Here is a 21,679-nt window from a genome sequence, read left to right as displayed (position 1 = left end):
AAGTCTCAATCTATTTAATTTGTACAGTGCTTTTGATCTTCAAATAGGATTTCAGCTCTGTGGTACCGGTCAAACTTTCCAAGCATAACTGGCTAAGACATTCAACTCTACCACTTCTTCCCAGCCCCAAGACCTTGTGCAAATACTGAGCTTGTGGGCTTCAGCTTAGTCCTTGGCAAGATGGGATTAAGAACTTAGTTCAAAGTAATGTTATGATTTATACAAGACTTAGCACACATTATGCAAATAACTGAATCATGAGCAATTGACAGGGTATCTGGACCCTCCTACCATACTGGAAGGACAAAAATCTCAGTTGTCATTCAGTTTCAAGAACTTGAACATGGATATACACACTCTCTATGTAGATGAACAATTTTAAGGGAAATGTGCCTGCCTTTCCCTCCCCCACATGCTAACACTTTAAAGTACACAGAACACATATGTGTTGTGAGCAGAAATCAGGCTTCAAGGGACTGGTATTTCTTGCCATCCTTCCCTGCTTTCTGACCCTTCCTCCATCACATTCTGGCTGTGAGAAAACACCCTCACTGCCTTTATTATGTGCTGGAACTCTTGCTTAGTCTTGGAAGACTTCCTCCTGGCACACTTTGGAAACTCACTGCTGTGCTCTTAGGACACTTGCCCTAATGGACCCTGGCTGTCTCCCCTGGGTTTCGGTGGCACGGTGCCTGCCATACTCATTTTCTGACTGCATGTTCGCAAACCAAAAGGGCCTTTATTTTTTGTGTGATTATTTTTAAACACACATCTCAGTTATTCTGTAAAGCTTCAGGTGATGCTTCAGAAAATGAGAAGGTTTTTGTTTTTTGCCTAAAGCCTATTAATGTGTAGGTCTTCACTCTTCCCTGTGAGTGATGTGAAGAAAACCCCTCAGCGGCATGTTAACAGAGCCTAGGAACCAGGGATTTTTTCATTACCACTTTATAAGGTATTTTATTTTGTAGTATTCACATTTTATATAATTCACTTTATATATTGAAGTCTTGTCTTAGCAAAGTCAGAAAAAGCGATGTAAAAATATACCAAGTTACTAAATTAACCACCTTGTTTTCCTAAATAAGCTTCTGCCTAATACCTATTGTTGAAATTCTATCATTCTGTTTTGTGTGATACCATCCAAACATAGGGATATAAATTTTGGGTTCTAAAATGACTGAAGACAAAAGGACCTTCAAGATCACATTGACATTGTAGTGACTAAAGTAGAGAAGGGAAAAAATAGAAGTTTGGCACTTGGATTTTTCTTAGGACAACTCGCCTCACCGCCCAGCCCCCCACAAACCAGCAATAGCAGTTAAAACTTACATAGTGCTAAATGTCCACACATTTTACCCCAATCCTATGATGCTGGTTCTGTTACCATCTCCATTTTACAGATAAGAAAATGGGCACAGAGAGGTGAAGTAATTTGCCCAAGGTCACCTAAGAAATAGGTGGAAAAGGCAGGCTCAAATAAAGGTAGTCTGGTGGTAAGCACCATGGTCATAATCACACTATATTCTATGTACTAGGTCAGGAAGAGAAAACAAATGAAACAAATCCTCTATTCAAACAGTATGCATATGGTTCAGCTGGAAAAATTATAGACCAATCACCATCTGGCTGAAACCTTTATTATTTCAGAAAGAAGCATCCTATGTAATTTGAGGTGGTAAGAATAATTACTTCTGGATTACTGTAATAAATATTTGTCAAAAATACAAGTCATTTCGATAATCATACATACTTAGTTCATTCATTAAGAACTTCCAAAAATAACTCTTTCGTATCAAAACACAAATGTCACAAGAGAGTCAAGTAATAGTCTATGCAGGTGAAGGAAAAGTCTGCTGCGGGAAACTCTAACAAAGCATTTTGCCTATTACAGTTTTGACTGACACAGTTCATGAAGAAAGACTAGCTATGTCCTCCCTTTTTTTTTTTTTTTTTTTTTAAAAGTGCTTAGTCTGAGAGGAACAGAAGAAACCAAGTCCTGGGAGCTGGGAGAAAAACTGCTTTCATAATCTTATGTGTGAGCCACATAAGGCTTTTCTGATGCCTGAAGTGAGATGGGAAACGCAAGCATGTACTCTATTAATAATATGTCAATAATATCTCAATAAAGATGCACAAAAATTCAGCAATTAGGAAAACAGTGTTTGTATATTTGAAAATGCAAGAGTTTTCATGCTTTGAATGCTTTATCCTGAGAAGAATTTTAAGGATATTTTGTTCTATAAGGTTCAAAAATAAAACTTACACATACATAACACGTATCAGGAATTCTCCATACAATTAACATTCTGGACTGTCCTAGCAATGTCAAACAATGAGAAGCCAAACAAAATTATATGGATGTTGTAAAGATAGCACTGAGAAAGAAAGGAACATCAGGAGAATGAATCACCTGTATTTTTGTTTTATGCTCAATGCTTTTGAAAAGTTCAACAGATCAATGTAAAAACAGCTATGATTTGTTTTTAAATAGCCAAACCCCTCTCAATAGCTCGGCACCAATTACACAAGTGCTACATATTCGAAGAATGACTGCAGGTGACTCTTTGCTTCTCTCTGGTCCCTTTACCAAACCTCTACATCACCTATGAGATTACTTATAATATTTCTGCATTTCAAAAGATACGCAGCAAAACAGAGTTGTCTAGTTTTCAGTCAAATTAATTTTAGAATAGAACAGTTAAATTCTCACAACACAAACTTTAGTTTTCACATTCACTGAAACATTTAAGAATTACTCAAACATGAGCACTAGAAATGTGTGTGCTTATTTGGAAGAGAAATGAATTTATTCTGCAGAAGAAAAAGGAGACCGGAAGCATCACATCACCGGAACAACTGAAACATGGTGACAAGTCTTATCTTCTAAACTTCAGTGAAAGCTGCTTGTACGAACTATTTAATGAATACCTGTCCCTATTAAACAAGCAAGATATCTGACGTATAAAGAAGTCAGAAGCTGAGGCATGTCATTTCTTTCTGTTGCTTCCAGTTGCTAGAATACTGGCAACTCGCATAAATATATTTAATGTATCCATGTAGATTCCCAGCATCCTGGAAAAGCAAATTATGGTCAGTTATAGAGGATGTAATTCTAATAACAATGATAAAAACTATTTCTTAATCTAGACAAGCTATTTCTTAATACTGATTACTTGTCATAGGTATATGAAATGGAAATTAAAAAAAGAAAAGACGTCAACTAAGGAAGCCGTGGACTGAAGTCAAGGTTTTCTGGCAGATTAATCTTTGAAATGTTAAAAGGCAATTTAAAAAATCATTATTCTATCCTCTGACATGTTCTTATGAGTGTAGTATCTTGCCAAAAAAATCCCCTGGGCGATAGACAATGAAATAATCGAGCCCAAACCAAAGAAACACCTTCACAAAAATGTGTTAGACAGAAGTCTAGCATTTTTAAATATAATATATCTCCTCAAGGCAACCCCTCTTCCTATCACCAACCAAAGAAAAGTGTTACAATCTGTGTTAAAGCAGCATTAAAAAAAAAAAATTACACTGAATTTCAGTTTCAAGGAAAAAAAAATTACTTCAAAAAATGTGACAGACAACATGAAACTCAAGAAAGCTAAAACAACCTATTTTGGTGAAGAGTCCAAGAAAAGGGAAAAGCATTATTATGTAACAGTTGCACCATAAAGCTAATCAACAAAAACAGGTAAATACTGCCTTACCCGAATACCTAAATATTACTTAGTCATGATCTAATCAAATGTTCTGTGTATACTTAGCTTACTGACGAGATAAAAAACAGACCAAACAGCAACAGAAATAAATATGATACAATTTGACAAACCTACTGCTGTGGGTTGAATTAAAAAGATACACTGACATCCTAATCCCTCTACCTGTAAAGGTGACCTTATTTGGAAATAGGATGTCTGCAAATGTAAACAAGATGTGAGTTAAGATGAGGTTAATATGGGGCGCCTGGGTGGCTCAGTGGGTTAAGCATCTGCCTTCGGCTCAGGTCATGATTTCAGGGTCCTGAGATCGAGGCCCACATCAGGCTCTCTGCTCAGCAGGGAGCTTGCTTCCCCCTCTCTTTCTGCCTGCCTCTCTGCCTACGTGTGATCTCCGCCTGTCAAATAAATTAATAAAATTAAAAAAAAAATGAGGTTAATACGGCAGTAGGGTGGGCCTCAATCCCAAATGACTGGAGACAGACACATAGGAAGAGTGCTGTGAAGACAGAGGTAGAGACTGGGGTAATGTGTCTACAGGCCAAGGAATACCCAGGGCTGCTGGCCAAAACAAACAGCTAGAAGAGAGGCACATGGAACAGTCTCTCAAAGACCTCAGAAGGTATTTGGTCACACCTTGATTTCAGACTTCTCGACTCCAGAACTGCCGGAGTGTCAATCTCCCTTGTTTTACCACTCAGTCTGTAGTCTGTTACAGTAACCCTAGGAAACTAAAATAGCCAGAAAATAAATAGACCATAATACCACAAACGTACTATGTAACAAAGGGAAGACGTTAAAGACTACTTACGAATTGATGGGATCATATTTTTGAATTCCATACGCTGGTATTATTTCTGCACGCTTGATTACTTTCTGTGTATCATGCAGAAGAAACATACTGAAAAGAACTAATCCACCATAAATTGCCACTGAGTACAAAGTGGCACCAGCCACAGTGGTAGGTGGAAGAAACATAGATCCTGGAAGGGGAGAAAAAAAAACTAGCCTCATTTCTGTAATTGATCTATGATGAATGTTACTTAAGACAGAAACAAGCAAACTTCTTTTGATGTACGGCACAGATAAGAAAAGGACTGACTAAACGCACTATATAATTTCATGCATATTCAATTCCAAATCCATTATACTCATTCCTGCAGCAGGTCACTTGCTTACATTACAGAAAGGCTCTTGATCAAGAGTAACTTTCATGTTCTTCAGACCAACTTTTCCATTTTAGATGTATTCGGTAAAACAAAAAATAATAGTTTACCATGATGCCAAACAGGAAAATACACTCTAATCAGTGTCTCCCTTTTAAACTTTTAAAAGTGACTCTTAATAAATTCCCTCCATTAGGATAACTGAGTACCAACAATGATTTTAGGATACCAAGAGTCTCAAAACATAGCCGCTTACCCAGTGAGGATACGAAGACGAGACCCAGGCCCACTCCCAGGGGTGCTCCCATGTTCAGAAACTTCTCACTGGGTGCACACATGGCCACAGTGGAGAGGCCTCCCACAATGCCTGCTGTATACCATGCAGCTCTGATGAGAAGAGGCCCCCCTAATATCGTCAGTGGAGCCACCACTGCACCCATTATACCTGGAGAAACAGCAAGCAGTTTTTACTAAATACCAAAAAAAAAAAAAAAAAAAAAGCCACTTTTAAGTGAATATCGTACACCTCATTGTTAAACAATAGGACTACGAAGTCTCTCCCTTACCTAGGTCATACTACCCCTGAATCCCACAACCCAAACTTGCGGCTATCCAAATTCGAAATCACAACAATAACACTGTTCTTTTTTTTTTTTTTTCCTTTAAGGATTTTATTTATTTGAGAGAGAGAGAGAAGCAAAGAGAGAATGAGACAGAGAACACAAGAGGAAAGAGGTCAGTGGGAGAAACAGACTTCCTGTAGAGCAGGGAGACCGATGTGGGACTCAATCCCAGGACTCCAGGATCATGACCTAAGCTGAAGGCAGTCGCCCAACTAACCAAGGCACCTAGGTGCCCCAATAACACTATTCTTAAACTGTCTCAATTCAAGAGTACAAACACTAATCTAGATTTTTAAGTAACTTTATCAAATTCTTTATACGTCATTACCGGGATGTGAGCCTACTGGTATTCTATGCAACAACGACCATTATGTATGAGAATTGAGATTAAACGCCTTGATATGAATAACTGAAGGTCTTGGCTCCTGCCAAGAGGGAACAAGGTAAAGCGAGAGAATGGTATAGGATGCTAATCCTAAAATGCAGGAACTTCAAGGACAGGCAGTGCTGTTTCCTTGTGGAATAGGGAATATCATCTCAGCTTCTGAATAGTAATTTCAGTTGTCAGATATTTACAAACAAGTTCAGAAAAATTACAGCAAAAGGTATAAAAAATTAGCAAACAGAACTCCCTAATTAAAAAAAAAATTGATCTTAGACAAGGCATTATTTCAGTGGTAAGTAGAGCAAGTTATCCATCCTCTTAAACATTAAATGTCCATATTTAACTCATGGAATAGGCACAGCTATTGCCATATATAATGTCAACACCAGTATCTCTTTTGTTGAGAGTAACATTTCTAGATTGAGTAGGAAGATATAACTCATGATAATAAATAATTAAAAATTTATTTTGCTGTAAGACAGACACTGGATAAACATTCCTCTATGAATCTTTACATTTCTATTAGGAATCCCAACAGAGGTGTAGGGGTGTGTGTGTGAGTGTGTATGTTTTTAATTTTCTTGGTTACTCTACTGTCTTTCTTCTAATTTTTTTAATTTTTTATAAACATATTAATGTATTTTTATCCCCAGGGGTACAGGTCTGTGAATCGCCAGGTTTACACACTTCACAGCACTCACCATAGCACATACCCTCCCCAATGTCCATAACCCCACCCCCCTTCTCCCAACCCCCCTCCCCCCAGCAACCCTCAGTTTCTTTTGTGAGATTAAGAGTCACTTATGGGGGCGCCTGGGTGGCTCAGTGGGTTAAGCCGCTGCCTTCGGCTCAGGTCATGATCTCAGGGTCCTGGGATCGAGTCCCGCATCGGGTTCTCTGCTCCGCGGGGAGCCTGCTTCCTTCTCTCTCTCTCTGCCTGCCTCTCTGCCTACTTGTGATCTCTCTGTGTCAAATGAATAAATAAAATCTTAAAAAAAAAAAAAAAAAAAAAAGAGTCACTTATGGTTTGCCTCCCTCCCAATCCCATCTTGTTTCATTTATTCTTCTCCTACCCCCTTAACCTGCCACGTTGCATCTCCACTTCCTCATATGAGGGAGATCATAGGATAGTTGTCTTTCTCCGACCGACTTATTTCGCTAAGCATGATACCCTCTAGTTCCATCCACGTCGTTGCAAATGGCAAGATTTCATTTCTTTTGATGGATGCATAGTATTCCATTGTGTATAAGGAATCCCAACAGTTTTACAACAGACAGCAAAATTTTTAGCAAAAAAATGTATTTTTTAAAAAAGATTTTATTTGACAGAGGGAGAAAGATCACAAGTAGGCAAAGAGGCAGGCAGAGAGAGAGAGGGGGAAGCAGGCTCCCTGCTGAGCTGAGAGCCTGATGTGGAGCTTGATCCCAGGGCCCTGAGATCATGACCTGAGCTGAAGGCAGAGGCTTAACCCACTGAGCCAACCAGGTGCCCCCAAAATGTATTTTTTTGCAGAAGCCAAGAAAAACCTTTATTCTCCATCAGGCTCCCAACTTTACTTACCCCAGGTAACTCTCTGTCCTGAAATTTGGATTAAGCCACAGGAAGAGGATGAAAGAGTGTCCTCTTCCTCCTTTCTCTATACTGATGTGCCAGCTAATTTTTCCAGCTTCCCTTGACCCCATTAGCCACCAATGGCAGGGGGTAGGACACAGAGCTGGTACCAGGGAGCAAGGATGAATGAAGCCCTGTCTTCCGCATGGCCCTTTCACCTCCCACCCCACGACACCTGGTCCTCCCCTGGCTCTCCAGGGTCTAGCTTGGTGGTCCTGTTTTCCATGGTCTGTCCCTCCCGTGGTCCTCTCCTATGTAGGCTGACCCTGCCGAACAATTTCCCAGCTGGCCTTGACAACCATGGTACAATCCTCTTTCCGTTCTTCATGGCTAGGTTCACTGGAGATTCTATCTCTGGAGCTTTTATCACTGGGGGGCTGGCCCTTGGGTGGCTTAATCTTCCAAAGATCCTGGCCACCATGCTCTGCCAAGGCCTCATCCTAGACGCCACAGTCCTCTGAGAGGTCCAACTCTCGTGGCCTAACTCTTTGGCAATCAGGCTCGTGTGTTCTGGCCCTCTGGGAGACCTGTCCTCACAGAATGTGGGCACCTGAGTCCTGGCCTTTTCCCAACAGTAGCCCCTGAGTTAGAGACCTTTGTGGGGGGTAGTCTGGTCCTCCAGGACTTTCTTGTCAGCTGCAGGAAGGTCCCTCCAAAGGTCTGTTCCACACCATCTGGCTCTTTGGTGAGCCTGTTCTCTAAGGCTAGTTTTCTGAGGGTGTAGGCAGCTGTAGTCCAGCTGTCCTGCACCTTTAGCAAAACTTTTAGGGAGGCTGTCAGAGATCTTTCAATGATATTTTCTCATAAAAATCTTAAATGGTAATAGATGTTTGCTACTTAAGGACACATCAGTTACAGAACAAGGATAGCTCAATATTATTGTGAATCAAACTGGCATTCATCCAACTGGTACAGCCAGTATGGAAAAGTATGGGGGTTCCTTAAAAAATTAAAACTATAACTACCATATCATTCAACAATCCCACTTCTGGGCTTTTAACCAAAAGAACTGAAATCAGGATGTCACAGAGGTGACTGTGCCCCCATGTTCACAGCAGCACTGTTCACAATCTCCAAGATCCAAAGATCAAATTGTCCTTTAATGGGTGAATGGATAAAGATGATGTGGTATATATATAAAACAGAGTAATATTCAGATATAAAAAAAATAAACTCTTGCCATTTTTGACAATATGAATGGACCCCAAAGGCATTACACTAAGTGAAATATGAGAAAGAGGGGCCTCTGGGTGGCTCAGAGGGTTAAAGACTCTGCCTTCGGCTTAGGTCATGATCTCAGGGTCCTGAGATCAAGCCCTGCATTGGGCTCTCTGCTCGGCAGGGAGCCTGCTCCCCTCCCTCTCTCTCTCTGCCTGCCTCTGCCTACTTCTGATCTCTCTGTCAAATAAATAAATAAATAATCTAAAAAAAAGAAAGAAAGAAAGAAAGAAAGAAATATGAGAAAGACAAACAGCACATGATCTCAATTGTATTAGGAAACCTAAAAAAAAGATCATTTCAGTAATTCCTACATAGTAAAAAAGTCATAGTAAAAAGTCAAATTCAGAGAAACAGAGAAGAGTGGTGGTTACCAGGGGTAGAAATGTGGGGGAAATGAGGAGATAACTGGTCAAAGGGTATAAATTTCCAAATATAAGATGAACAAATTTGAAGCCCTAACATACATCATGGTGATTATAGCTAATCGTGTATCATATACTTGAATGTTGTTAACAGAATACATTTTACATGTTCTCACCACAAAAAATAGTAAATGTGGAATGGAGTGTTAGCTAATGCTTTGGTGGTAATCATTTTGCAATATATAAATGTATTAAATCAACCAGTTTAAAATTTATAGGGTGTTATGTGTCAATTATATCCTAATAAAGCTGGGAGGAAAAACACAATTAGAATAGTTTTTCCAATGATCATTCAGTAATTCCTACATAGTATCACTTAATCCTGAGTAAGACCACAGCTGTGTTAACACAATGCTAAACATCTGGGTGAAAAATTAAAATGGAATGCACTGGTAAGTTAATACTCGTCAAAAGCCAACTCTGATGTCCCTTTAATATTGTGAGGGACTGCCTTTGGGTCATCCAAACTCCCTGCAAGTCTCATCTCAATCATACCAGTGAAAGAAAGAGTAGAGGAGAGAGGGCTGGACTCGAAGAAGTAAGTGTGTCAGTTTTGACTGTGGCAACTGCCAGTGTAACCTCACATAGCCTCTATTTCCTCATCCATGAAATGGAAATGCGAATGCCTGCCTGCATGGCTTAAGATACAGATGAAATGTAAAGCAAAAACTGACATTCATGCTGTACAGCGAAAGGTCACTATAGCAAGCCCAAGGTCATCTTTAAAAAGACTTGCTTGTGGGCTGGTCCTTGGCTACTTAAGAACTTGGCACATGAAGCATTCTGTAACTGGCAGGGTTAGACTACTTGTGAAAACAATGTGAGTTATGCTGAAAGCCTGCTTTCCTTCTGGAAATCTGTATCTTGGTAGTTACTAGGAAGGTACTTCTATGATTAATCCTTAATAAAAACCCTCAGCCCTCAGGCTTCAAGTCTCTAATGGGCTTCCATCTCACTGTACTTTTCACTTCCTTGCTAAGTCCCCTCAAAGCAAGCAGGGAGCACTGAAAGCCTGTGGATGAATTTCTCCAGACTCTACCTGTATTTTTTCCCCTTGCAGATGCTATCATGTGTTCTTTCACTGTAATAAACTTTAGCTCTGAGTACAAGTATATGCTTCTTCTAAAAAACCAAAAAAACCCTAAATGAATGAATGGGTGGTCTTGGGGGCCCCCTCCAACACATAAAATACTTTGAACCAGTAGTTTATAGCACATTAAAGGAGTTTTCTAAGCAACCCAGAGAGCCCTTATTCTAAACTCAAACTATATAGCTATTTTAATTTAATTCAATAAGCCACTAAGTATTTAATACTTATCAGAGATAAAACACTGAACTTGTCCTCTCAAGGAAAACAGTGTCTAAAATGGGAAATAGGCGCAGAACTCCATTCTCTGGGTAACATACTAATGCTAAACTCAGATGGTGAGGATTTTGGTGTTTTAATGCAAGAATACATATACCTGAGAGAAAAAAGTTTTGTACACTACTATGGTATGTAGTTGTTCTAAAGCAAAATAATCCTTAAGTATTTACAGATAGTACTCAGATACTACATTTCATAGAAGTACATGTATCTTGAGTAATTTTTTTTCCTTAAAAGCAGGTTACTGGTACTAGAAGACAATGGACCATCTCCCTCAATCACAAGGATTTTATCTGGTAAAGCTCCCTGGAGAGTACCTACAGTTGAATAACCTCAGACCTTAACAGAAGAGACTTTCAAAACTGAGGCTGTCAAGTCATGCTGTCTCATATTTACCAAAACAAAGACAGCACGGGAAGAATATAAATGACACAGTTCACGCCAGAAATTTTTCATACTGGATGCCAAATACCTAATTTCCATTTACTGACCCGGGTTAGAAACATTTCAGTCTGTTTCCCTGTAAGTTTCAGGAAAATGCTTATAAAATTTGTCTTGTTTTATTTAAGTGAATAAACGAATAAAAAGCAGAAACAGATCCACAGAGACAGAGAGCAAACTGATGGTTGCCCGAGGGGAGATGGTAGGGTATGCAAAATGGGTGAAGGGGAGTGGGAGATACAAGCTTCCAGTTATGCAATCAAGTCACAGGAGCAAAAGGCACAGCGCAGGGAACACATTCAGTGATACTGCAATAGTGCTGTGTGTGGTGACAGATGGTAGCTACTTGTGGGGAGTATAGCAAAACATACAGAGAAACTGAATCACTATGCTGTATACCTGCAGCTACTGTAACATTGTGTCAGCTATACTCAAATTAAAAAAAAAAACTGGAAAAAAACAAAATATGTCTCGTTTTGTGGTAAAGAACATGTATCTAAGTACTTCTGTTTCTGGGTCTAGCTGCCTCTGTTCAACCCACAGTCAGACTCTCCTGGGATACCTGAGAAGGAAAACACGTTATCCAAAGTATTTGTGTCTCCACAATTAAGGGAGGAATCACAACATACACCTACAAAAGGATATTAAAACTGTCCTACAATACCAAAGGTGGGTAGCCTTTGCCCTGTCTACAGTAACTTTGTGCTAAACCTATCTAAATAATGATTGAGCTAACCATATCAGACACAAACGTGCACTTCCAATGATGTTTTTTACTGGGTTCTTTCTTCCAATGCTCCACTGCAAAATCCTCTACTCCTATTCTTTCATGTGTCTTACCTCCTCCTTTTCTTCTCCACCCTCATTTAAAAAATTTTCTAAAAATACATAAGAACAATTCTCAGGTAATGTGTACCAGGTCTGAAACCCTCCCAGAAGCACACAAAATACATAAAGGAAATCTCTGCATATATACTAGACTGCCACAGGAGGCCAAATGTAATACTGGGGATGCCCATGGTCTAAGCAGCAGAATCATTAACTTTTCAGAGAAGATGTCTGGCAATAAACAACCACTAGTAAGTACAAAAGAACTAGTAAGTGTTTTCTAAACACAAGGTTTTATTAAATTATACACAAGTCATTTACAGTTATGAAGAGCCACTAAAAAAAGAAGAAAAAAAAGTAATGAAGGTTGCTAAGTAAAAAATTAAAATTAGAACATACCAGAATGCAGTAGCCAAGCAAGGTGCTTTGGGCCTGGGCTCTGGTCATATGGTATTGATTGTACCATCATTCCAGCTCCAATCATGGCTGCAAAGGTTGCACCAATCGTCTAAAAGACACATTATTACTGAGAAAAATCAATCTTTATACAACAACCAAGTAGAAGCCTACAAGTTCCAAGTTCTGCTAGTCCCTCCAAAACAGCCCACTTAAAGGATAGTGAACGGATCCAAGCAGGAGGCAAGAGTGCCCCCTACTGTCACACAAAGTTTTGCAGACACCTTCAAGTGAGTTGAGCTTTGACAGATACCATCTTTTTAAAATTTTATTTTTGCTAGACAGAGAGGTCTAACAAAACCTCTTTAAGGATCCCAAAATAGAGGTGCCTGGGTGGCTCAGTTGGTTAAACATCTGACTCCTGGTTTTGGCTCAGGTCATGATCTCAGGGTCATGAGATGGAGCCCATGTCTGGCTCTGAGCTCAGCATGGAGTCAGCTTTGGATTCTCTCTCTCTGCCCCAACTACCCCACTACTTCCAGCCACCACCCCCCACCCCCCACCTCCTCAGGCACACATGCTCCATCACACTTATTCTCTCAATAAATAAATCTTGAGAGTGCCTGAATGGCTGAGCTGGTTAAGCATCTGGCTTCAGCTCAGGTCATGATTTCACATCCTGGGACTGAGTCCCACATCCTGCTCTCTGCTCAGCAGTGAGTCTGCTTGTCCCTTTGCTCCCCACCCCCAACATTCATTCTCTCTCAAATAAAATCTTTAAATAAATAAATCTTAAAAAATAAGAATTCCAAAATAATTTTGTATAGCACAGACAGCATTTAAAAAAAATTAATCATGATACACCAATTAGAATATATACATAATAGCGCATTGTCTTGAACTCCATCATATGCTAAATAAAAACCTAAAAAACTGAAGCACATGGAAAATAGAGGAGAGGGGTAAGATTCTACTTATCTATTCTCTTAGTTTTCTGGCTGACTTGGTCTTCCATCCCTTTTCTTTGCCTTAGATTGCCATATTGTTTTTCACACTTAAATATTGCTTGTGCATATTCACACTTAAATATTCCTTGTGCATATAATAGAAAAAGATGATACTGAACCTTTAAAAAACATGAAGCAGGAACTGCACACCTGCAGCTCTTGGATAAAATGGCAGATATTTCGTAGCCCCACTATTCAAAGATCAATTTATTTCCTCTGCATTACCTGTCTGACCCACGGCATGAGAATGTTCAACACTGATGTAAAGTACAGCTGTTTCTTCTCCCATTAATATAAATAAGCACACTGGGTTCTACTTAATCATTTTTTAATGGAGAGATAATTACTAAAAACAACTTCATACATTTCTTCGTACTTCATTCAAATGTAAGGCATTTTCAGGATATTTACAATTACATTATTTTTCTTTAAGGTCCTTCATGTTCATGACCCAACTGCATTTTTTGCTTTTTACTTTTCCATACTCTACACACTCCAGCTACATGAAATGGTGGAGCTGCAAATAGATCTTTAATTCTATTCATTTTGCCTAAGAAATCCTCTTTTCTATCTGGCTGACTTATCCAAGGGTTACCTTCTCGCATGGGAAGTTTTTCTGGGAGGGACACTGACAGCCACAAGCCTCTTCTCTGTTCCAAAATCACTTGGTACTAACTTTGACCTTATTGGTATGTCTGTCACCCCTCAAAAGCTTCATCTTCATCTCTGTAACAGCTGCCTGGCTTTCCAAACTATTTTATTTAAGTAGCCCTAACAGCAGGTGAGAGTCATCTTCTGCCCCCAGGAAGCTTGAGAATATGGCCCAAGCACAAAACTTCTTTGAAGTCTTACTTCAGGGGCTGAACTCTTCTGTATATTTTAATTTTTCTCTTGCAGCCATAGTGTTTTGTTAAAAAGCCCTGTTTTATATTATCTACCTGATAAAAACTTACATTCCTGGTGAGAATGCACCACGCTTAGTCTGTGCCCTCACGAACTTCTGGGTTAGGAGATTCATAACACCCATTTGAATTATACTTAGTGTCCAAAAGGCCACGCTATCCTAAATGGTTCTCCTTTGGAAAGTGCAGTGGAAATAGTATGGTTTTGGAAGATGGATGGAAGTTAGTTAGATCTGGCTAGTGATGGGACATCTGTATGATACAAACTCTCCCCTCCTCCAGTCCGTTCTAGTCTCAAATTTATAGTTCACATTCTTACAATTCCTCATTTCACAGATTTTACAAAGCCGTAGTTGGTATACTCGCTTCTCGTGTCTTTCATTTGAGTTCTTAAATAAAAAAATTTTTTTGCTGTTTCAATATTTGCCCTGGCCTCTGACTACTTGGGTACTCTCCTCAGTGTGGCAATTGAACATTGTCTTCCTAATTGTCTTCTTCACACTCTAGACCTCAAATACTCCAACTTCACTCTTGACACTACTGTGAAGCCAGTTTTACCTCAGTCTTTTTTTTTTTTTTTTTAAGGTTTTATTTATTTGAGAGAGAGAGTGAGCAAGTGAGACAGTGAGCGAGCAAGAAGCAGACTTCCCACTGAGCAGGGAGGTCAGTGCGGGGCTGAATCCCAGGACCCTCAGATCATGTGTGAAGCCAGTTTTAATGACTCCTCTTCTCCTCTGCTCAAGTTGTTCTGCAAACCTTGACTACCTTTGTCCTCTCCTGCAATAAAAAATGCCAACCTCCAACAGTTCTGATGCAATAATGTCTCTTGCATAGAACGTCACTACTGGTCTAAGACAAAAACAGTCTTTCAACTTGTTTTACATTTTCTAATTCCTATTGCGCATCCTTTACCACTTACTCAAGCTCATTTCTTCAACCAGACAATAGAAAAATAGCTATCACTTTTGAATTTTTTTTTTTTATCTAGCAAAATAACAAAAGCTCAAGAAACACAGAATCTAAAACCTTACACAGGGTCAAGAGAGTTCAGAGTGCTAGCAACAAATATTTTCCACTGATGATTTTGCATTTATTGCCGGCCTCCCCCACCTCCCATTAACCAAACTCTATAAAACACAGGCTGTTTGATCTCTGCTCCCAGGTGAGTTGGATATTCCTTGTAAAGTTTGATTTTCAACCCCTTTGGCACTATTTGAATACAATACTCAACAAAGAATAATCTGTGATTTACCTCAGAATATAATTTCTACTTTGTCTCAGTTGCCTTATTAATTCACAGATCTGAACAACTGTTCAATATAGTAAGGGATTCCCTTCCATTTAATACCACCCCAATATTTTTGGTTTAATCATTTGATAATTAGTGAAAAAAGAAAATAAATCTGACTTACCACCCAAGAGCCTCTCATCATGAAGTTCATGAGAACAGGAGTTCTGCTCACTGCCAGGGCGGACAAAGCTGTTAAACCAATACTTCCTGCTAAATACATATAGGTAGAATGAATTCTATCCTTCACATACTGAGGCCAAATTCTGTAAGAAACACAACATGATTAATTTACAGAAATATGGATATAAGTTTTGGTTAAATCATTCACAGCTCGGAAACTTTGGGAAATACCAATTTATTCCTCTAGTCTTATTTATTATGGAAATGACAGATATATTGGGAGTTATAAAATTAAATGATACAAGGGACGCCTGAGTGGCTCAGTTGGTTAAGCAGCTGCCTTCAGCTCAGGTCATGATCCCAGCGTCCTGGGATCGAGTCCCACATCGGGCTCCTTGCTCAGCAGGGAGCCTGTTTCTCCCTCTGCCTCTGCCTGCCATTCTGTCTGCCTGTGCTCGCTCTCTCCCCCCTCTCTCTGATAAATAATAAAATCTTAAAAAAAAAAAAATTTAAATGATCCAAAACGTAAGTGCTCGGCACATATACAAAGCAACACATTTCCTCCTTGCTTAAACACATATAACCTTAGCAAAAGACTTAAGTTTGAACAGATGCTAAGAAATTTTTTTCATGCAAGTGTATTTCTATAGTTAGGAGTTTAGATATAAAACATTCCAAAAGTGGCAAAAGAGATGGATGAAAACAAAACTGGAGCCTTCAAGATAGGAAATGTTTGGGAATGATTTACTTACACAGCTTTTTCAATAGCCCCGATCTCATTAGACATTCCCAAGCCATAGTAACACAATGCTCCAAGACCAACAGCAGCCCCTCCGGCAATAAACCATCTTCCCATCTGATCAACTGCAGAACACAGGGGGAAATGCACATTAATAAAGTCATGTCTTGACTAAATTAAACATGCTAATGGTAAGCCCTTTCTAATATTTGTATGGGGAAAATCTATATACCACAGTCCTTTTAACAGCCATAATTAGAACATATGCGGATATAAGTGGCTTCAAAATTAGGGGACCAGTAAAAAAGGGCACTGCTAAAACATAGGTGTAATAATACAAAAAGGACCAGAACTGATTAGCCTCTAATTTCACTCTGAAGAAATTTAAGGATGCAGTGTGTCTGTAGACATGGGGATACTTCTCTAATACATACTATTTCATTCATAAGAATCTGGGTTATATCCTCATGCTCTTAGAAAGAAAAAGATGAGAAAGAAATGTTAATAGTTATACCAGTGTATAAAATGTCATTAACTGTCAAATAAATAAAATCTTAAAAAAAAATAAAATAAAGTGCCATTAACAAAGATGATGCTTGATGTAGACAAAGAAAAAAAGGAACCAAGGATGTAATCAGTGTTTATGTAGCACAATCAAGGGAGAGGGTCCCCTGAAGAAGAGCAGGTGAAACAAACAACTGACCAACCCTTACCTGGCTGCACCTCACTCCTTTTAGTTTGAATCTGTTCACTCAGAGTACTACTAAGCTATAGTTTATGATTCATGTAATTTATTTTTTAGGGAAAACTTATTAATCAGGAAGAACTGTCCAGATGGATACAGATTACAGCTCTTTCCCATTACATTTGACACTTTGTAAGGTCGTTAGCCAGCAAGTGTTCTATGAATAGATTTGGGTAGATTAACAATCTAAACTTGCAAAGATGAAATTCAAACAAACTTCATTAAGGTATTGTTTCCAGGGAGGCCATATGTGAACAACCAATTATGAGGACTCTTATTGAAGAGCTAGGCTTTTATTAATATCCGTTTTAGTGATTTTTCTCCTAAAACATTCATCATTACATGCTTGAATTAAGAGTTCATATAACTTCAACTGAACTTCCTTAACAGACTGTATTTTTTATATCATGGCATATTAACTATTAATCCTTTTTTTTTACTTTAATGGTAAAAGTAAAATTTTCTCTAGAAGAAATATGATTGGGAATCAACGAAACCAGTGTGAAGTATCAACCTTTTCTGGATCATGAGTTCCTGAAGAATGACTGCCTTTCTTCCCAGAAAACAGTCACATACAAAGTTTGCACACAGTTTTAGAAGGCTGTTCATGGACTTCTTAAAACATTTTCACATACTCTAGTTCAAAAACTGAAAACTACTGCCTACTTTTAAATATTTTTTCCACTGATGGTTCCATTGCTGCCTCCTTAATTTCTTGACCAGTTTTCCCGCGCCGGATCCCAACTCTTGTCTTGGTGGCATATTGCTGATATACATGAAAACAAAGACAATTGACACATAAAGCAAAACAGAATGTTATTAATAGAAGATAATTATATCTCATTATACCAAAAAACTCTATATAACTTGGTACTTTCTATGTATGTAGTTTCATTATAAAGGTCTGTTAGCCAATCTAAAAAATTAAATGCAGACCCTACCTACCTATGGTCTATCTTTGAAGTGATTCACTTAAAGTCTTCGTTTACAACTTAACTTCTTAAAGTTTCAATAATAATTACTTCATAAACTACAGACTTATATCTCCAGAATCATATTTTAAACACTAGCTTTTAAAAAACATTCATGCAGGGGCACCTGGGTGGCTCAGTGGGTTAAGCCTCTGCCTTCAGCTCAGATCATGATCCCAGATTCCCCGGATCGAGCCCCGCATCGGGCTCTCTGCTCACCGGGGAGCCTGTTTCCCCCTCTCTTCTCTCTGCCTGCCTCTCTGCCTACTTGTGATCTCTCTCTGTGTTGAATAAACAAATATTAAAAAAAAATTACAAAAAACATTCATGCATTAAGTATTGGCTACCTTTTTTTTTTTTTTTCACCTGGGAAATGGGCTAAAGAAAATTACCTTTCCTTAACATAAAGTCAAAGGAACGGATGATTATTACCTTTTTTTTTTTTTTTTTAGCTCTTTTTCAACAGCAGAACAGTTAATTCAAGAGGAAAACAGTTGTCTCTTTTAGCTTATATATATTTCCTTATCTACCTCACATTTCAAAATTTATACTTCTAATCTGAATTCTGGAGAAATCTATTAGAAAAAAAAAAAAAGAAAATCTCTAACCTGATGGATTTTACCACTCTTTAATCAAGAGCTGAAATGACATTATTAATAAGCTACTGATGAAATGTTAATATTCCTGTGTTCTTAAGCTTTTGACTATAGGCTCTCCAAGATTTCCTTGCTGTACATACAGCTCTCAATCTCACACAATCACTGTAAATTCTCAGAATGAAACTCTAAGAGCTGTAGGTAAAGAGAAAGTTATAGCAGCTCTTTCTATCTTATATGATAAGGAGGAACACAATGACACAAAACTAATGGGGAGTAAGAGCTGATGTGGGACTATTATCATGGCCACTAATGGTAGAACAGGAAGCTTCATACAGTTAAAAAAAAAAAAAAAAAAAAGGAAAGAGTCCCTGTGCACAAAGAGATGGACATAATATTAAGATATCAGATTATCTTTACCCGGCTAGGTGTTAAGAGCCATTGATTCTTCGTGATGGAATTCTTCACAATAGGTGAGGCCTTGGTGAAAGCTGGTTGGAAGACCCTGGAAGGGAGTGTCCGGAGACACACAAATCTTGCGGCCAGCATGGTGGTGCACCAGGTTTACCAAGCAGATCTGAAATGCTAGTTTGAGACACAGATGAAAAGTAACCCATTAACCAACTAAGGGAATGGCACAGAAAAGATGCAGAGACACAGAAGGGCCGGTCAATCATGTTTTAGTAGAAAAATGGAGTAGGGACCTTTTAAAATTTAATGATGAATTGTCGGCTTATTCCTTGTTATTTCACAATTGGGTTCCCACAGAACCCAATTTGGGATGATCACCAAAACAGAATTAAATCCCAGCTTGAACAGTATGGTGTATGACTTGTCTGTGCAGATGTTAATATCTTACTACGACTGCAGTGTGTGTGATGGCTTTTATAACTGTGGTTTTAAGCATTCAATGGGCAAATTTAAAACAAGACTGTATAACTTTTGAGCAGAAGAAAAATGTCATCCAAGGAAGAGATTAGTAACTCTTCAAGGTCATGCTGCACTGTAAGGTTTCACAACATCAACAGTAATCAAACATTTAAATTTCTGCTAAACATGCCAAATATTACTTCCCTTCAAAATGTGATAAAAATACTCAAGGCACTGAAACCACCTGGGATGCATCTTAAAATGTAGATGCTGGGTCTTAACTCTGGTCCTAATGATTTAACCTCTAGGACCGGGACCCACGAATGTTTTACCTAGCATTCCCCCAAAGCTGAGAATCTTTGCTAAAAAATACCTAACCCAGCGAACTTCCAGCTCTGCCCCTGAATCTATACCGGGTGTACACCACTGAGAAAGTACCGAGACCTTCTACAACTTTCACGCCATTACATCATCTCAGCCTGTGGCGGTTTACCTCTTTCGGTAGTTAACACACTGACCCGGAACGAGGCCTCGTTGAGTGGCCTGCATGTCGCGCAACAGAACGAAATGGAAATCTGCCCAAAGTGGCCTCGTGAGTGTCTGCCCTCCGAGATTCAGGTGCGTTGGCTATAAAACGGATGAAGTATGACCAAGCCCAGACGCCCGGTCCCCCGAGAAAGTTCACCCAGCTCTCCAGATTCAGTTGAGAACTCGGCAGCAAGCGTCCAGTCTCCCAAAGTCAACGCATAACCCTACAACACCCTCGCCTCTAACACCCCCACTCCCGCACTCCCTTATCTGAAAGGGCGGCGGCTGTGCGGCCCAGCCGCTGGGTGATTCAGCACCTGTGCCCGAGGGAGAAGAGGGCAGCGGGGACGAGCCCCTGCCCGCCAGCCCAGGCCCCGCCGCCGCCGCCGCCCCCTTTCACCCGGTCACCCGCAGAACGATGACCCTAACGAGCCGCCAAGCTGTGGCACCGCCAGGCTGTGACGCATCCAGCAGCGACGCCGCCTTCAGCCCATTTCAGATGCACCCAACGGCCCCACGAAGCCGATCGTCAGGGCAGCGGATCTCCGGTGCTAGCAGGCCCGGAGTAGCCATACCTCAGTCCTCGGTCACCTCAACCGCACAATTACCCTTCCGGGCCGGCGAAACGCAAACGCGCACACCTCTCTGGACCTCCGCCCGCTCCTTACTGCCTCTGCGCGCGCAGTTTCCCCTACTCACTGAGTGACGCAACATCCGGAGAATCGCCAAACACTAGGGTCACCCAATCATGAGCAGATCTCTGACGGAAGGGCTGGTACAGTAGGCAGGTGGGCTTCCGGGCCAGAGGGAAGCGTCATAGTCGGAGTCCATTTTGGGTGTGGGCAACGAAGGCATTTCAGCCATGTTAGCTATGGGTAGCGGGGCTAGTCTTCTTTTTTGTCTGAACAGTTTCACTAGCGGCACTTAACAAAAACGTAAAAATTGAAAAAGAATATTAAATGTGTGAGAACTAAAAATTTTTCCGTTGCCCCTTTGCTTTCCTCATGTTGCTTTTTTTCTCCTTTTGCGAGATGGAGAGTGTGCCAAGCGTGGTACTTTCAGAGTGGAGCCAGTCCGTTTCTTGGGTCTGACGCCTAAGGCTGGCTCATGAAAACTAGGAAGGGGTCTAAATCACACAAGGTCACCGGCCGGATTTTAGCAGGGTTTCCTCCCGGTTGCTCTGATCTTCCACGAAACATTTTCAAGCTTCGGTGTGTACTTGTATTACAAGCATGATACAACAGTCTCTGCATCTTACTTTGTCCTGAGGACTGTGAAGATGTTTTCATTACACATAATTTATAAAGTGAAAAGCCACGTCTCGGCTACACGACAGAGATTTTGTTTTGTTTTTTTCTTTCACTATCTTTTATCCATTATACAAATATTTGCTGAGTCGCACTTTGTACCAAACACTGAACTAGGGATGTATACAAATGAATAAAACACAACCAATACTGTTGTTTGGACAAAACAAAGTCCTTGCCCTTACTGTGTTGACTTTCTGGTGGAGACAAAAAATAGACAAAACGTTTGGTGGTGATAAGTACCATGGAGAAAAATAAAGCCACATAAAGCCTTAGAGGGATGCTATTTTAGATAAGATGATTAACAACGTGTAAAATTCATGAGCCTTATCTCCTCAGTTATTGTTAATTGTGATTTATGATAATCCTCTAACCATGTAAATCTTGACAAACATAAAGGTTTACATTTTATGTGGATAAT

At 39.7% G+C, this 21,679-nt stretch overlaps 1 protein-coding gene across 2 annotated transcripts; it reads right to left on the bottom strand.

The window, feature by feature from the left end:
- Positions 1 to 1,621: 1,621 nt before the first annotated feature.
- GHITM (growth hormone inducible transmembrane protein) lies at positions 1,622 to 20,661 on the bottom strand. Of its 2 annotated transcripts, none has more exons than XM_032312621.1 (9): positions 20,527 to 20,661; positions 18,974 to 19,138; positions 17,653 to 17,752; positions 16,255 to 16,366; positions 15,504 to 15,645; positions 12,186 to 12,294; positions 5,145 to 5,333; positions 4,534 to 4,705; positions 1,622 to 3,072 (listed from the first exon to the last, which is right to left on the bottom strand). In XM_032312621.1, exons 2-9 carry the CDS (start codon positions 19,100 to 19,102, stop codon positions 2,988 to 2,990), a joined length of 1,038 nt encoding a protein of 345 aa, XP_032168512.1. In that variant the 5' UTR covers positions 19,103 to 19,138; positions 20,527 to 20,661; the 3' UTR covers positions 1,622 to 2,987. The 2 variants fall into 2 exon arrangements, with proteins under 2 accessions (XP_032168512.1, XP_032168513.1); XM_032312622.1 differs by lacking the exon at positions 20,527 to 20,661 and adding an exon at positions 19,917 to 20,286.
- Between the last annotated feature and the right edge of the window lie 1,018 nt (positions 20,662 to 21,679).

Source organism: Mustela erminea, chromosome 14 (assembly GCF_009829155.1).
Source record: "Mustela erminea isolate mMusErm1 chromosome 14, mMusErm1.Pri, whole genome shotgun sequence".
NCBI lineage: Eukaryota > Metazoa > Chordata > Mammalia > Carnivora > Mustelidae > Mustela > Mustela erminea.
This window is presented reverse-complemented; position numbering and strand designations above follow the sequence as displayed.

What these genes read in the sequence shown, in the direction of transcription:
- GHITM (XM_032312621.1), bottom strand. Translation starts at nt 19,102, where the DNA reads ATGCTGGCCGCAAGATTTGTGTGTCTCCGGACACTCCCTTCCAGGGTC. An exon ending in AGTGGAAAAAATATTTAAAA is followed by an intron (nt 16,367 to 17,652) that starts GTAGGCAGTAGT and finishes TGTGTTCTGCAG; the next exon opens with TTGATCAGATGGGAAGATGG. An exon ending in GGGGCTATTGAAAAAGCTGT is followed by an intron (nt 15,646 to 16,254) that starts GTAAGTAAATCA and finishes TGTTTCTTACAG; the next exon opens with AATTTGGCCTCAGTATGTGA.